The sequence below is a fragment of the Symphodus melops genome (assembly GCF_947650265.1).
Source record: "Symphodus melops genome assembly, chromosome: 18".
NCBI lineage: Eukaryota > Metazoa > Chordata > Actinopteri > Labriformes > Labridae > Symphodus > Symphodus melops.
In genome coordinates, this window is record NC_136708.1 from 14,422,395 (window position 1) to 14,437,928 (window position 15,534).

General features: G+C 38.7%; 1 protein-coding gene across 3 annotated transcripts in view; it reads right to left on the reverse strand.

The window, feature by feature from the left end:
- Positions 1–15,534, reverse strand: part of LOC306839327 (uncharacterized protein) — a 43,010-nt gene that overhangs the window by 21,847 nt on the left and 5,629 nt on the right. For 2 of the 3 annotated variants that reach the window (XM_079367955.1, XM_079367953.1), the window contains exons 2-21: positions 10,852–10,920; positions 9,888–9,912; positions 9,725–9,742; positions 9,359–9,421; positions 8,985–9,121; positions 8,766–8,882; positions 6,516–6,573; positions 6,385–6,432; positions 5,719–5,790; positions 5,319–5,458; positions 3,401–3,529; positions 3,253–3,310; positions 3,083–3,163; positions 2,201–2,247; positions 2,019–2,087; positions 1,885–1,909; positions 1,765–1,794; positions 1,448–1,516; positions 1,215–1,354; positions 199–318 (exon numbers count right to left, since the gene is read on the reverse strand). In XM_079367955.1, coding sequence (XP_079224081.1) covers positions 199–318; positions 1,215–1,354; positions 1,448–1,516; positions 1,765–1,794; positions 1,885–1,909; positions 2,019–2,087; positions 2,201–2,247; positions 3,083–3,163; positions 3,253–3,310; positions 3,401–3,529; positions 5,319–5,458; positions 5,719–5,790; positions 6,385–6,432; positions 6,516–6,573; positions 8,766–8,882; positions 8,985–9,121; positions 9,359–9,421; positions 9,725–9,742; positions 9,888–9,912; positions 10,852–10,920 — 1,515 coding nt within the window. The remainder of the gene's footprint in view (positions 1–198; positions 319–1,214; positions 1,355–1,447; positions 1,517–1,764; positions 1,795–1,884; positions 1,910–2,018; positions 2,088–2,200; positions 2,248–3,082; positions 3,164–3,252; positions 3,311–3,400; positions 3,530–5,318; positions 5,459–5,718; positions 5,791–6,384; positions 6,433–6,515; positions 6,574–8,765; positions 8,883–8,984; positions 9,122–9,358; positions 9,422–9,724; positions 9,743–9,887; positions 9,913–10,851; positions 10,921–15,534) is intronic. The other variant, XM_079367954.1, reaches the window with a different exon arrangement.

Genomic DNA, 15,534 nt, shown 5'->3' on the forward strand with positions numbered 1-15,534 from the left:
CCTAATTAGGGTGATCATGTCAACCCTTACAGATGTAGCATAACACAACAGTAGGATGAAACCAGACATGACTAGGGTGATTATCTTTAAAGTGACCAGTGCTCAGTAAGGTGACTGGTCACTTTAAAGATAATACAGAAAGTTGGAAAGACTATCGAATAAATACAGAAAGATAAGTCCTTTGTATCAGCATCTTACCTTCATTATCACCTTATCTGGTTCTCTCTCTCTCTCTTCTTTCCATGCTGCTGACCACAAGTCACTCACTTCCTCAACATCCTTCCATGCAAGAGGGAGCCGCCAAGGATTCAGGTAGAGCTAAATGTTTTAACGCAAAGCTGGTTATATTGTTGTGTGATTTTTATTCATGAACATTTTTTTATACAGTCACACACACACACACACACACACACACACACACACACACACACACACACACACACACACACACACACACACACACACACACACACACACACACACACACACACACACACACACACACACACACACACACACACACACACACACACACACACACACACACAGAATTTATAACATGACATGTGACAAACGAGCAATGATTATTTACATCTGAATTGTTTTGGATTTTCACAAGCACAGATCTAAGTTGTCTAGACTTAACATTTTCTTTTATTAAAACATTTAGCATCAGAAAGACATTTAGAGTCTTCAACTCAACTTTGATTTCATTGTACTTGTCTCACATATGCCTTGAGAATATCAAGCTTTAAGGTCACAGTAAGATCAGTTCTCATCTGAGCTTCTCATAATGATGGGAAATCTTAGAGGTTGTAAGTTAATTTACCAGTCTGAATCTCCTCAATAAATATGCAGTGTGAAGGTCCCTGAAACTATACCCTAATATCTGTTCTACTCAGCTTACATCAGAAATAAAAATGTTTTAAAAAAACCCTAGAGTTTACCTTAATACTCCTGAATGAGAGCACATGTTCCAAATGCATAGGAAAGTGTCTCACTCTCAAACAATATGTGGAAGATTTAAAGACAAATGGGTACGATTATGGAAGCTTAACACTGATATCATCATGTGAACATATATTAAACCGGACAATTCAACAACATTGTCCCTCACATTAGTGATACTGTATGTTTGCAACCATTCACAGTTGCACAATTACAACATATGGTGTCACAGTATCATTAAACAAAAAGAGAGAGAAGAAGCTTACCAATGTTTGAGTGACGTGTTTTTCAGAGTTTAAGTGTTGTGTCACCGAGGAGTCCAGGAAGGAGTCCGAACAAGCAAAGCACACACAAATAGGTTCCACATGAACTTCTGAGCTGATGAACGTCACCACCAGAGAAACACCTGGAAGAACGCACGAGGCAATGAAACGAGTAAATTCCCCGATGATGTGAACAAACAAAAAAACAAAAGGAGACAACAAGTGGGTCAGCTCACCAACAGCTGGTTGAGTCTGCTTCCTCTTGTCTCTGAGGTGGGAGTATAACTTCAGGAAAGGTATTCTTTCTAAGGTGTGAAAAAGAAGAGGGTTTAAATGTGATACATTTAAGAGAAATACATTTAAGTTGCACTTTTTCTTGAATTAGAGAACAAAAGAATGTCAAGGGGTAGCCCAGGCCTGTTTTTGTTTTGTTGTGACATAATATAAAAAATAAATTAAGACTTAAATGAGACCAAATTAATGTATTGGTCCAATAAAATGGTATTACATATAAAATACCATATCATGCTCCAACAGAAGAGGAAAGGCATACCTATAGGTTCATAACCGTCAGAACTGCTATCTGTAAAGAAAGAGGACATACATCATATGTAATTTAAATGTGTTTAACAGTTCACAATAATATGATAAATGGATCAAAAGTGATTGTTACCTTTACCAAAAACATTGTTCACCGTCTGTTAGGATAACAAGTCACAATCTATGTTAAGTCATCCTTTTGTGTGTGTGCAAACGTGACAACTCGTTCTTTTTTTTTGTAAGCTTGTGTAGAAAATGTTGACATACCTGTTTATGATGCCAAGACTTCAAATGCTTTGAATATGAATGAACATGATCAAAGGTGTAACAACAGTCCTGGCACAAGGGAGACGCAAGGAAACTAAATTATATCATGTTCTTGGTGTTCTCCAAAACAGAAACTGTATTTGATCAAGTCAAAGAATGAAGCCTTTTGTGTAAATAATTACCTGGCAGTAAATTTTGACAGGTAACAAGGCACCTCTAGAACAACACTCTGAGGAGGAAAAGAAAAATGGATAAATTAGCCACATTGTGTTATATTGTTTCTCAGTCATAGAGGATGTGCAGATGATAAAGAATTCTCTGATGACACTGACTTGCTTGTATAATAATAAATAAATAAACTTGTGGTTTGTAAATAAACAAAGAAGAGCAGCATCAACCAGCCTGGGAGAGAAAAAACCAATCTCTGTCGAACACAGAAGGAGCACAGTATTTAAGCAGAGCTACAAGACATCTGTTTCCTATTGTAGAGTTCGGACTGTACTCTCTCATACATCTCCCTCACACTGGGCCCAAATGTAAGCATGCAAGTATTCATTGTAAGTATTGGGGTGCCTTTCTTAGATTTATATATTTTTAAATTGTCAAGATTATCGGGCCTAGCAAAATGTTTTACATGTTTGTATTTTCATAAAAAAAGGTCGCAAAATGGCTTAAGGGCGCCCCCTTTTGACTGCATGCAATTGTTTTTTAGTTTTTTTTTTACATGTTAATCATGCCAAGACCAACAAAAAAGTCAGTGAGTGCTTGGCTGTAATGTCAACAGGAAGTCCACTAGGATTTTTTGTATGTCAAAAAAAAAAAATGTTTCCAGGACACCTATTTGAAGGAACTTGTCCCAAAGTGTTCATGCATTTGATGCAAAGTCAGTTTTACTATGTTCTACACATGTTCAACATATTAAATTAAAAACCTTAGTTCATCAAAGGGTGTGGCTGTGGCGTGTGGTCAAACTTTGGGAATGAGAGCAATTTAAAAAATAAATCACACAAAACAGGCTCACAAATCCTCAAACATATTTGTTACCATTGCAGACCAATACATACCCAGCTTCTTCCCTGGTATAGGGACAGTAGTCAAGCTGCCCTCCTTCTTTTTCTGTGTGATGGATTCCAGTTTATCCAAAGCTGAAACCAACAAAAATACCCATTGAGTAAAAGTTCATTTCATTCAGAGAAAATTGGAATAATCTGAGGCATGAAATATAAAAACCCACCATCACTGTACCAAGTGAAATTGACTGATTTGAATTCATCAGGCTCCAGTCTCACTTGCTGCAACAGAGAGTCAAACAGCTTTATATTAATGCCAACGAAAGCATGCATTTGAGCACTTCAATGCTCGTGACTTTTAAACTCATTTACCTTCATATCTGTGTTTGTCTTAGCATGAGTCTCCAGCGTTTGCTTTGCTAGGTCGAGGATCATGATGGCTAAAGCGGTGTCGTCAGTGTAGCTCTCCTTCGACAGCAAAGTTGAGGGGTGCCACTCTTTCTGCACGGTAAAAATACAAAGCAACAATCATTTTAGGAGGATGGAAGTTTGTATGAGTTTTATTCTTACCTTTATTGCAAAATAGACTGTAGACTGCAGATGGTCAGTATGGATTGGCAATGTTAAGATGTCAGAGTGCAACAGTGTGGTATAAACAATGTGACCTATAGCTGTGCTGTTAAAATGTGAGATTTCAGGAAAGCAATTAGTGTTCTTAAAGAAAAGTTTGGCTTAACATCTGTTAGAATAAAATTGTATATAAAGTTATCATAAAGTGCTAAGGCTTTAAAAAAACTATGAAGGGGCTATGTTTATCACGAAATGTCTCTGGACAGGATACTTGACAGTGCAAAGGGGAAGAACACTTTGCACTCTCACTTCTCTCTTGCACTCACTGTCTTTTTGATTACAGATATGGTGCCTCGTTTTGGGGAAGACATTACATTGCACAACAAGGGGGTTGTGTGTGTGGGTCAGGGGTGGCCATACCCGTGCTAGACGGTTAATTGTGTCATCTATCATCATGTGCATCATGTAGTAATCATACATTGTGTAAATGAGGGTGTGTGCTTCTTCAATAAAAAGAAAGGACGAGCAGGAGGACAGCAGAGTGAGTTTGGAGATTGTAAACTCTGCTGTCTCTAAACCACTCTCCTTGTAAGTATTATTAACCTGAATTCTGATGTCTGTCTGTTTGTTCTCAGAATCTATTTTACAGATGCAGCACAAACTAGACTAACTTAAGAGAAAGCTGCGGAGTGTCAGTTTTGGACCTGACACATCAAAGAGTCTGAAGTGGATTATTTAGGGTCAAAGATAAATACTCCTTCCTTAGCAATGTGTAAGATAACATCGAGGTTGTTTGGATCAAACAGATGTTGACCCATAGGATGCATCTGCACATCGTCAAAGACAGAAACTACACTTGTGTTAGAAAATCAATGCACATTATCAATTGTTTTTAGCTAAATTTCCACTAGGGGACGTTGTTAGTTTCATAACTTTCTTAGATATCTCTTACAAAAATAACCTGTCTGCATGATAAATAATTTTTAGCCAAGTGGTTGAACGATGCCTGAAATCTACTTCTGTTCTCTGACGTATGATCGCGCTAACTGACTGTACGCATCACGCCCCCTCACGCCTATGTATTCTTAATAAAAGAGCTGAGCAAGTGGAAGAAAGCCGGAAGAGGAGTCGACGAGAGGTTGAGATCTCTGAGGCTGCTCTTCCCCTTTGAAAAGCGAACAAAGATGATCCTTGTCCGTGTTTTGTCTCGTTGATTTGTAAACGGTAAGTCTGAAGGTTAAGGTCAAACCTGACAACTTGCTGGCATAAATATGAATTGAGTATAATCTTAAAGTAACTGCTGTTCAAAATTGAATCCATCTGATTTCTTGGTGGATTTCTTCTCCTCGTCTCCTTATGACGTGTAATGTTGCATCTCTTTTATGAACCCTTTATGTGGTGATCACAGCCAAAGACTACTCTGTGCTGTTGGCCTGACAAAAAGGAGCCGTTCGGTTATAATCATGTCTAAGATGCAAGAAACCCCAAGATGAAAAAGGACCACTGAGTTTATGCATGACAAGGTTTCAATTTGTTTACAGGAAACTACCTTGAAGCAGGATGTGGGGAATCAAAGCTGGCAGTGGTGTTTGCTTTTGACATTTGATAACATTACCTGCACTTATTTGACTTTACTCCCTTATTTTCATATAGTCACCTGGTTACAGAAAACATGAGGAAACCTGTGTGCTTTATGTTTGCTTTAGTGTCAGCTACTTACAAAGTAACAATGGATGTGGTCAAAGCTCAGAACGTGTTTGATGATCACGTGGGGGGCCAAGGTCAGTTTGCAGAGCATGCAGAGGTAGTGTCTCCTCTCAGTCGGTTTGACACAAATGCATTCCACAATGTGCTGCATGCCTTTAAGACGATGATGAGGGAAGGAAAAGGAGTAACATGAGGAAGGATAAGAATGTAGGAAACTCTCCAGCATCATTATGTCATCACTTAAACCATATATTTTGTGACTGATTATATTCTACTTTTTTTTTTTTTTCAAAGTCTGATGGAGATGACCTCCCCTCTTCTGCATGCAGGACACAACCAAGAAAAAAATGTATTACTTGATTGTGGAAGTCATTCTGTTATATTATGAGGTTTCCTTAAGCACACCGACTCACCAAGAAGTGGATGCTTCCTGTTGCTGTCTGTTTGGTAAGTTTCTATCATTGTTCTCTTTGGATTCACAGCTGCTGTGGGGAAAAAAAGAACATTGCTATGAAAACAGGACGTTGAGCAATATGAAAAATAAAAGATGCATCAATCTAAGACGTGAACTCAGATAAACAATATACTGAAACGTCAATCTTGCTACAGTCTTGCTTCATATGAACGTTAGTGTTTTGGCGCTCTGGATCAAGTCACATGATCTCTGTGTGGTTTTTTTCTTCATCAGTTGTGTTTAAATATTTTGGTTGCTTTTTTCTAATTTAAAAAAAAGTCTTAAGCCAATATGAATCTTGTCATAAATATAACACTGTTACAATGCCAGAATTTTACACTTTGATGAGATAATAGTAAAAATCAAACGGTATTGAAATCCATTTCAATACCTTAGCAACAGATAGAAGTAATTTTTTGGGGCCTTTTTAGCTATAGGATAGGACAGCTGAAGAGAGAAAGGCAACATTAGGAGGACAGAGTGGGGGATGACATGCAGCAAAGGGCTCAGGTCAGATTCAAACCCACAGCTACTGCACAATGACTACTGCCTCTGTGCATTGATCTCTGAGAGATTGTGATATTTGAACCATTACGAACATGATCCTGAGAGAAATGTGCCGCACCTTTGAGTAGTTTCAGAAGCTCATCATTTTCACTCAGAGATTGCATCACTGGGGAGAAGGATCAGAACATTTCATCAACATGTTATGAAAAAACCAATCAAACATTTCAGAGAAATCTTACAGTCACATACCTTCAGAGTAGGTACATGAGACGAGCTTTAATAACAGATCTGCAGGCAAATCCAGTAACTGCAGAGAGAACATGATAAAATGACAACATTTTTCAATGAAAACAACAGTCTCTTTAAATATGGACAAATTCAGCATCATGTTTATGTCTTCAGAAACTAAATGATACACAGCAGTACAAAAAAAAAATGTGTCTATCTTTCGGTTGTTCTTCAACGCTAATTTTAAGTAGGTGTGGTTTGGTTTTCACTCGTTCCTTCTCAGACTGGCACAAGGACATGGATGAGAAGTTTACCGGCCACACACTGTTTCCAGGTGTGGTATTGTGCTTCATTATCAAACAATGGACATTTAATTGAACCAATAGATGTTAGAATAAAATTGTATATAAAGTTATCATAAAGTGCTAAGGCTTAAAAACTGTGGGGAGCTATGTTAATCGCGAAGTGTCTCTGCCCAGATATTTGGCAGTGCAAAGGGGAAGTACACTTTGCACTCTCACTTAGCTTTGCACTCTCACTTCCCTTTGCGTTCACTGTATTTTTGATTACAGATATGGTGCCTTGTTTGCAGAAGACGATACATTGCACAACAAGGGGGGTGTGTGTGTCAGGGGTGGCCGTACCCGTGCTCGATGGTTAATTGTGACCTCTATCCTACCTTATGTATCATGTGCACCATGTAATAATCATACATTGTGTAAACCAGGGCGTGTGCTTCTTCAATAAAAAGAAGGGACGGGCAGGAGGACAGCAGAGTAGGTTTTGGAGATTGTAAACTCTGCTGTCTCCAACTGCTCTCCTTGCAAGTATTTTAACCTGAATTCTGATGTCTGTCTGTTTGTTCTCAGAATCTATTTTACAGATGCAGCGCAAACTAGACTAACTTAAGAGAAAGCTGCGGAGTGTCAGTTTTGGACCTGACAATAGACTATTACTAAAAGTGACCGTTGCAATTCTCCACTCTGCATGTTTCATAACCTGTTTCTTGACCGGTTTCGAGAAGCCTCGCAGACAGTACACTTCCGCAACTCCGTGTCGGTAAACAACTCCATACAAAGAAGTGTAGTCAGGCGCCCAATAACTGATACACACGATTATCTGCAGAAGTTGCAGGAAATAAAAACCCCATGCCTTAAGCAACCAAACAGATGTTCGCCTATGATACCCCCTCCCCTCCTTGTTGTTCCCTTTTTTTCTTTTTCCATTTTCTTTGTTGAAAGAGTATATAAGACTGTACGCTCCGTTAGATGGGCAGAGAGCTTACCGAGTGCCTGCGTGCACACATGATAACTTCTCTCCATGCTGCATGAATAAACTGTTGAATTAGCAACTCCTCAGATTTTTGTCTTCCTCTCTGGCTCGATCTTCACCACTTCTCAACCTACAACACAGGGTTCCTTCTGGATCATATTCATGTCATGTGCTCATCCACTCGTGTTTGTGTTCTTTGGAATAGAGCATCTTGCTCGGTCATCGATTGATGCAGGGTTCTATGTTAATCGATTTATTTTGGTGTCTAGTGATGCAAATTTGTTTTAATAAGAGTGAAAACGTGATGCTCTTTAAGATACACAGACATAGAGACATAAATCTAAAAAAAGTCATCCCCACATTGGAGTTATTGGGTCCTGTATCCAGAGAAGTAATAAGGAGAGCACAGTATTTGGAAAGTTTTGTCCTTAGTCCAAAAATAGGACATAAATGTTCTTTTGATTGTTGCTTTGACAAATGCTGTATAAATATCAGTGTCCGTCTGTGTTTGACAGAGATGATATTGGCTTCACGTCTCTCCCAGGCGATCAATGGCAAGTCTGGTTGATGCTGGTCTTTCTTTGTGAAGAACCTTCTTATTATACCAGCAAGACAGTGTCAGTGGAGATTTCTTCATCATCTAGACATCATCAAAGATTGAGAAACTTTCATTGTTCACTTCTAAGGTCTAGATATCAACACGGCTTTATTATGTGTATTAAAGTTAGATCCACAACCGTTGCCTCTTTATTTTATTGTCTCAAGGTTCTTAGTTGTATTGACACAAATAAACAAGCACGTTAAACTAAAGAAGAATAAGTGCTGGCAACAACATGGCTGCTTTATCTCTCCAATCAACTCAGTTCATGTGATCTAAGTCAGTGTAAACAATGACCTGTGCATGGAGAATATATTATTGACCTTGATCCACCCCAAAATGTCCCATAAAGCCTAAAGGCTGAAATATAGGCTTTAGGTTTAACGACTGCATTTACAAACCTGCAGCTGGTTTCTCTCTGGTTTGTTGGTTTCCTTTAAGATCTCCTGCCTAAGAATGGTTCTCATATCCAAGCCCGGTGTCCAGGAAAAACTGTGTACATTGGGGTCTGTATAGCTCTAAATGAAAAAAAAGATACAAAAATAAAAACAGTTATGAAGTTGTTGTTATGCTCCTATTTTTTTTAAGGTTGATTATTTTCTATTGTTGTTTGCTCTCACAAAGTAGTTGCTGCAATGGTCGCTCGAAGACAGATGGGTTGAAATGTACTTTGGTAAACATTTTTCCTCACAGACGTGGCACATGTAAAAAAAAGTCTTTGTCTCTGGACTGAAGCATAGAGTGAGCAGAGACAAGCCTGTGAGAAGTAGAATATAAAATACAGGTATTAGTTTAAATATTATCTTTGAAATCATAACAGTACATTACATACAGCTAAATGGGGCAGTAAAAGCTGATAGGTCGACTTAAAAAGGTTTTTATAGAAATGTACCATAACAAAGGTCCAGAATCCATGTGGAGGCTTTAGTTTAACTTCTTAGTTTTTTGTAATATAAAGCTGCAGCAGATGTCATCTTTACTTAGTGACACTTACCCAGGATGGGTTGTTTCATTTCATTTTGGGTTTGTGTGTTCATCATGATAATGGAGGGAAAACCTGTTGAAAAAACATAACAGTCAATTGTACTGTATATTGAATCTTCCAACAAAAATATTCCATTTTGTCAAGTCAGAACTTCAATGCAGGAAATTCAAGGGCCATCAACACTCATCTCTGCCGGATGTGCAAAAGGAAAAAAAAAAAAGGAGCAATGCAATAACAATGAAAAAGAAGAAGAAGCCATTTAGCAATCACACATGAATTTGAACAATACAGGACATTGGACTGAGTCACATTAAAGTAACCAGGAGTATTGTTTTCAAGAACCAAACGGTAATCAACGGTAAGAAATCAACTTACCAAAGTTTGTGAACTTTTCTAAAAAAAAAAAAAAGAAAGGAAAATAAGATAAAATAACAAATAAATTAATGAGATGTCCAATCTTCTGCATCTTCCTAATGCATGAAGCACTGCGAAATTAAATTAAGGTAAAATGAAAAAAATAATAATTAAGAAGAAATACCTTTCTGGAAGAGTTCTTTCATTTTCTGTTTTGGTAAACAAAAGACACAATCAGATACGATTATCAATGCAAAGATCTAAATACTCATAAATATGGGTAAAGAATCATGTTACATGATAAACAATCGATTAGAATTCATTCAAATACAGATCTGAAATGACCACTTCAATTGATCAAGGGCTTAAAGTTCAAACTCGACACCAAAAGACAGATTTAATCCTTTATATAAGAAAATCAGATTAGTGTAAGGGGTTTAACTAAATGTCCCTAATGCTGAATCTATAACACAGACTGGATAATAGAAGACAGCATAACCCAATTGGGCAAGACACACTGAGACTTAGAGCAGGTTGTAGAACAGACAGACAAGCTCAATGATCTCTGTGCATCTGTTAAATACAGTTCACAACATATGTCATAAATTCCTTCCAGGTTTAGATTCCTCTGTACATGGTATGGAGAATCATATTACCTTTACTCTTCTCTCATTACACTGCTGGTTCAGTACATTTTGAGACATTCCATATGATTTACGTTTCTTCAAGTATGGTCAGAGCTCTGTCTGCTAACATCAAGATCATTTCTACAGAGTGTACCCAAACTGAACGAATACACAGAAATCCGTACTATTAATTAGGAAGTCAATAAAGCACAAGTGAATGTAGTAAAGCAATACCACTGAAGATGTCACGCTCTCTGCCCCTGCACGCAAGTTTTTATATATTCCCAGTTTGCATGTTCTACACTTAATCAAATGTGGGCCCTGTAGATTTTCAGTTTAAGTTTTACAGTTTACATGTAACTCCTAAGGAACTGTACATATTGTGTATTAAGCGTTCACAATGATCAACAGAAAAATACTTCTTTTTTTTAAATTGTTTATCCTGGTTATTGCTTTTTTGCCTCCTCCAAAAACACATGAGTAACCTTCTATAGTGTACATTAAATTCAGTTTCATTCCCACCGTTTGATGCATCTTTGAGTATACATGTTTCTTGATTTCAAACAGTCTCTGACATTTGACCGGGCAGACCTACAAGAAAATGAAAACAATAATGGTGTCAGCTTGTTATATTTCAAACAAAGAGAGGTAGTGCTGTAAGCTAATGAACATCACACACAATCAGTTTAAAACGTGTTCAAAGAAAGTTACTAGCGTGTTAAGCAGGTTTCTAAATAGTTTACCACCTTAATAAATCATATAGAAGACTAACGTGTCGAAGACCCATCGTACCTTCCAATGGACCTGATAAGAAAAAAACAGAAGTCCCAATGGATACAATATCTACATTGGGGCCTCAGGTGTTTTATTTTTTTCTCTGTTCTGAGGGACAGTGGTGCTTGGTAGGGAAATGTCCATTGGAAGGTATGACGGGTCGACCAGCCCAACTTTGGACAATTTTTTGATTTCATTTCTGAGGTTCTAAATGAATGCATTTAAAATATAGAAATATCGATCTCCTTCTATGCTCGAAAGAGATCGCTATTTGCTTCATGGTCTGTCCCAGGCCACTCCATGGCGAGCTTGGTTGATGCTTGTCTCCTTAGTAAATAAACTAATCATTACACAAGCAAGTCAGTGTCGACGGAGATTCCTTCATCATCTGCACATCATTAACAACTCAGAAACGTCAGTTTGTCAGCCATTTGTGTTCCGTTGCTGTTGACTGATTCGGGCCTAAATCAGACAAGTCCCAATAAAAGTTGCTACCATAGTCTGCTCAGGGATTCTGTGCATGTGCGTTGTTTGGTTAATTCGTCTTCCTTTTCCATCCAACACATGCACAATACACTTTCCACACACCAGCTCTCTTTCACTACTGACGTCCATTGAATTACATTGAATTTATGTTTTGTGAAGAAATGTCATTGTCCTTAAGTGGATAGCAGAAGCCTGTCCAGAAGAGGTGGCTCTCCTCTGCTGACATCGGTTTGTGTCGTTGTTTAGTCTATCCAGTGAACATCTGTACATTCTTTCGCTGCACTGGATAGCATAAACAACACTGTTTTGCCTAAGCCTGGGAGTTTTGTCCTTCGGGTGGTTCAGCTTCTTCCGTAAGGTGTTGGTTTGAAGTGTGTCAATGAAGTATCCTCCTGAGTTTCTTAGATGGTCCAGACAATAAGGTATAGTGCTGTGACGTTTTTTTTATCCTGTTATTTGCTGGTGGCTGCTGCATTTCTTAGAAGTATTAACCAAGGCCCAATTTGGGTAACCACGTCTCAACCCTTAGATGCACCTTTAAAATACTTACGTTACGTAACCTTCGCCCTTAAAAGAGTAAATAAAAACTCCAGCTATACATTTTTTATATATCATTGTTTTGTTGATAATATTATGAGTCTGCATCAGTCCTAATCATACCAAATGTTAATGAATTTGTTTATTTTTTAACCCTTAAATTGCCAAGTTTTTGTCACGATGCAACCCTATTTTATGGTCTAAAACACACTATAAATGATTGATTTTCAATATACTTCTTGAAAAGTTGATTATTTATGGCTTGATTATTGCAGCCTGGTATATGTGAAAGATTAGCAGCAATATTTATTTATATGCATTATTATTCATTATTATTCAGTGTCAAATACTCACAATGTAGCCTTAACCTTTACCTATTTGGTAAAAATGACATCAGGAAGGGAATCCTTCAGAGCACACACTTAAAGCCCCATGCTTCAAATTAAGGGGAGAAATGAGAAGATGCATGTTTTATACTTTATATTCAAGCAGGATCAAAAATAGTGATTTCAATGGGTTTCAATGCACACGTTTATGTGCGAAGGATACGTAACATGAGTTTTTCATGCTATATTTTTTACAAAACGCTAAAAATAAAAAATACATGACAGAATTATAGAACACTTAAAAATACACAACCTTGAATAAATCATCAACAATATGCATGAAAAAAGGATAAAATATGCTAGAAATAAAAAGTCAAAAACACCAAAAAGTGCTTAGGTGCGATAGAGGGTTAAGTGCATCCCTGAGGTGTTTCTGTTCCTTCTTCCCTTGTAGGTACACTCGATCTGATGACATCTCGCTTATGTTGTATTGGATGGATGGACTCAAACAGTAATACAGGGTAAACCTCAATGTTGAGTCTTCAGTCCTCTTCAAAGCAAATCTCAAGGTCTAAGAAGGCCAAGCTATTTTTCCTTACAACCTCTCTGGTAAACCTGACGTTGTCCATTCTGTTGAGGTTTACAGTGAAAGCTTTTATTTGATTCAGACCAATTTTCCACACATCTTTCAGTACAACTCCAGGTCATGGCATTTGCAGACATTTTCTGATGATGAGAACCAATCAGGCTGAGGCAGCTTTTGGTTTGCATGTCCCATACCTCTGGGACACTCTGCCAGAGCATCTTCAGTCTGCTACAACACTTAAATGATTCAAATCAGGGCTAAAAACATTTCTTTACACTTTTGAAGCTTTAACTGTTTTAACCTTCTTTGTTGCAAATACAGGAGAAAAAAAAACATCCCGAAAAGCTGAAGGCCTTCCTTCATTTTCTGTTAATGATCTGTTGGGGTATCTGACTGTTCCTAACGTTAAAGCTATTAAAAGAGATTACTAGACTAGGCTGTCTAGCAAGAAGAGGCGCATTTATCAGCCAAGGTCGAGTTAAAAGAACCACTGACAGATCTGTTCTGGCTGACTGACAAAGGTTGTTCAGTGGACACAGCGGTTAAATGCAACCCGCAGGACATTTCATGAATTTTTTCCCACTTTAGATACATCTTAACAAGGCACGGAGAATCACGTCACCTTAACTCTTACATGTCAAACATCTATTCTCATTACAGCAGTCTGCTAGCCCTAGATTAAATGTTCTCCTGTAAGAGACTTCTTGTAAGACGCTTTACCCAAGTATGGTCGTAGCTTCTTGGAATACATTGCGTTCTGCTGATGTTAATGTCATATTTACATAGTGTACCAAACTGAACAGATTCATAGAAATTCATGCTATCATGATCCCTCAGACTGTTTGAATATATCGTCTGATGTTCAAACAGTCTGAGGATCATGATGACAGACAAACGTGATCACGTGAACGTTGATGTCTCTCCATGTGACACTGTAGAGGAAAGGAGACTTTTGCCTTGTTTAAGGAATTCAAAGTAAAGAGACACTACAAGAAAAAGAAAACAAAAACATTCTGCGTACAACAAGTTAACAGGGAGTGAGTGAGCTGAAAAAGTGAAGCTATACAATGCTGCTTTGGCCTCACAACAGCTATTCATCACGCGAGTGTGTGAGTCAAATGAAAATGCAATAAAGCAAGTTACCAAGCGGCCATGTTAATTGCCAAACATTGCAAACCTTTTACAGAGGGTTTGTATATCAAAAGCCCTGTTTCCACAGAGCGGTTCGGCTCAGCACGTCTGTTTATTTCTCCTCGAGGCACACAGCCTTCTCCACTACAAAACTCAATCAAACTTTGTTTCAAAGATCCACATGCATATGACAAAGTGGATGAACTGCTGGATAGCTTCCAGCGTGGGTTTTGTTTGTGTAGCGTTTTTTCTCCTTTGTTGAATTTATTAGTTAGCCGTTAGCTGCTATCATATGATTCTATTTACATAGCGGCTATCGTCATCCAGCTTACACACCACCTACCAAATAGGGCACAGGTGGCTGTGAAAACGGGATCAAGCTTAAATCAAACCAAACTGTACTGATCCGTACCGGACTGCTGTGTGGAAACAGGGCTAAAGCCGTCGAGAAAATGCTGGAGATCATTTGCCCAGAGACGAAGCAAGAATTTTCCCATGTTTGCCTGGCTCGTTCCGCGGAGAATTGAGGACATAACATCAGATATTCAGAGACAATTGGGGGTTGGAGTCAGAGAAGATCACCAGCTCCCCAGGCTAGCGGACATTCACAGTAAAGCCTAGTTTACACGGAGACGCAGCCTAGAAACGCTGTACTTCGACCCCTCTCCGGATTCGAAGTACAGATCGTCTACACTGCAGGTCTTGCCTGAGTGAAAACGATGTAGTTCTCATGCCCGGCCAGTAGTGGGCAGTGGCGGCGACATACACAATGCATCATATCAAGGTTCCGTTTTAAGAGACTATACAATAGCTGCTGAAGAACACATAACAAGTGGATACCCCGCCATTGTTTTTTATGTTTGTTCTCAGCTACTGAGCAAGTCCAAATTTAGTGGGGGGGAAGGTCATCGCAGACTTAATTCCTTTGTTCACATGGCTGTGATACCACCCCCCGAATCAGTTTCGCTCCACCCTGGAGCTCCAATTCCAAAGCTTGCATCTTCACCCCCGTCATATGAAAGAAAGGCCAATTCGCTACACAACTATTTCGTCTTACGGTCACAGCGTCTCCGTGTTAACGTGGCTTCAAGCAATAGCCTCCATCCATGACACCAAACAACCCTGACACACCATGTTCACCCCCCCATCCCTCAAGGAAAGGACTACAGGGTGCTCTGACTCAGGAACAGCTTCTAGCACAGAGCTGTCTCACTCATTAACACTCCACCCCCCACTGACATACTGCAGCAAAAAACCTACATCCCCCATTCACCTCAACCTTCCCCATACCCACATGCTGCCTCTATCCCTGCAAAACACTGAAGGCCACTGTCTCTCAAATGAGTAAATATGTTTCTCCTTAAG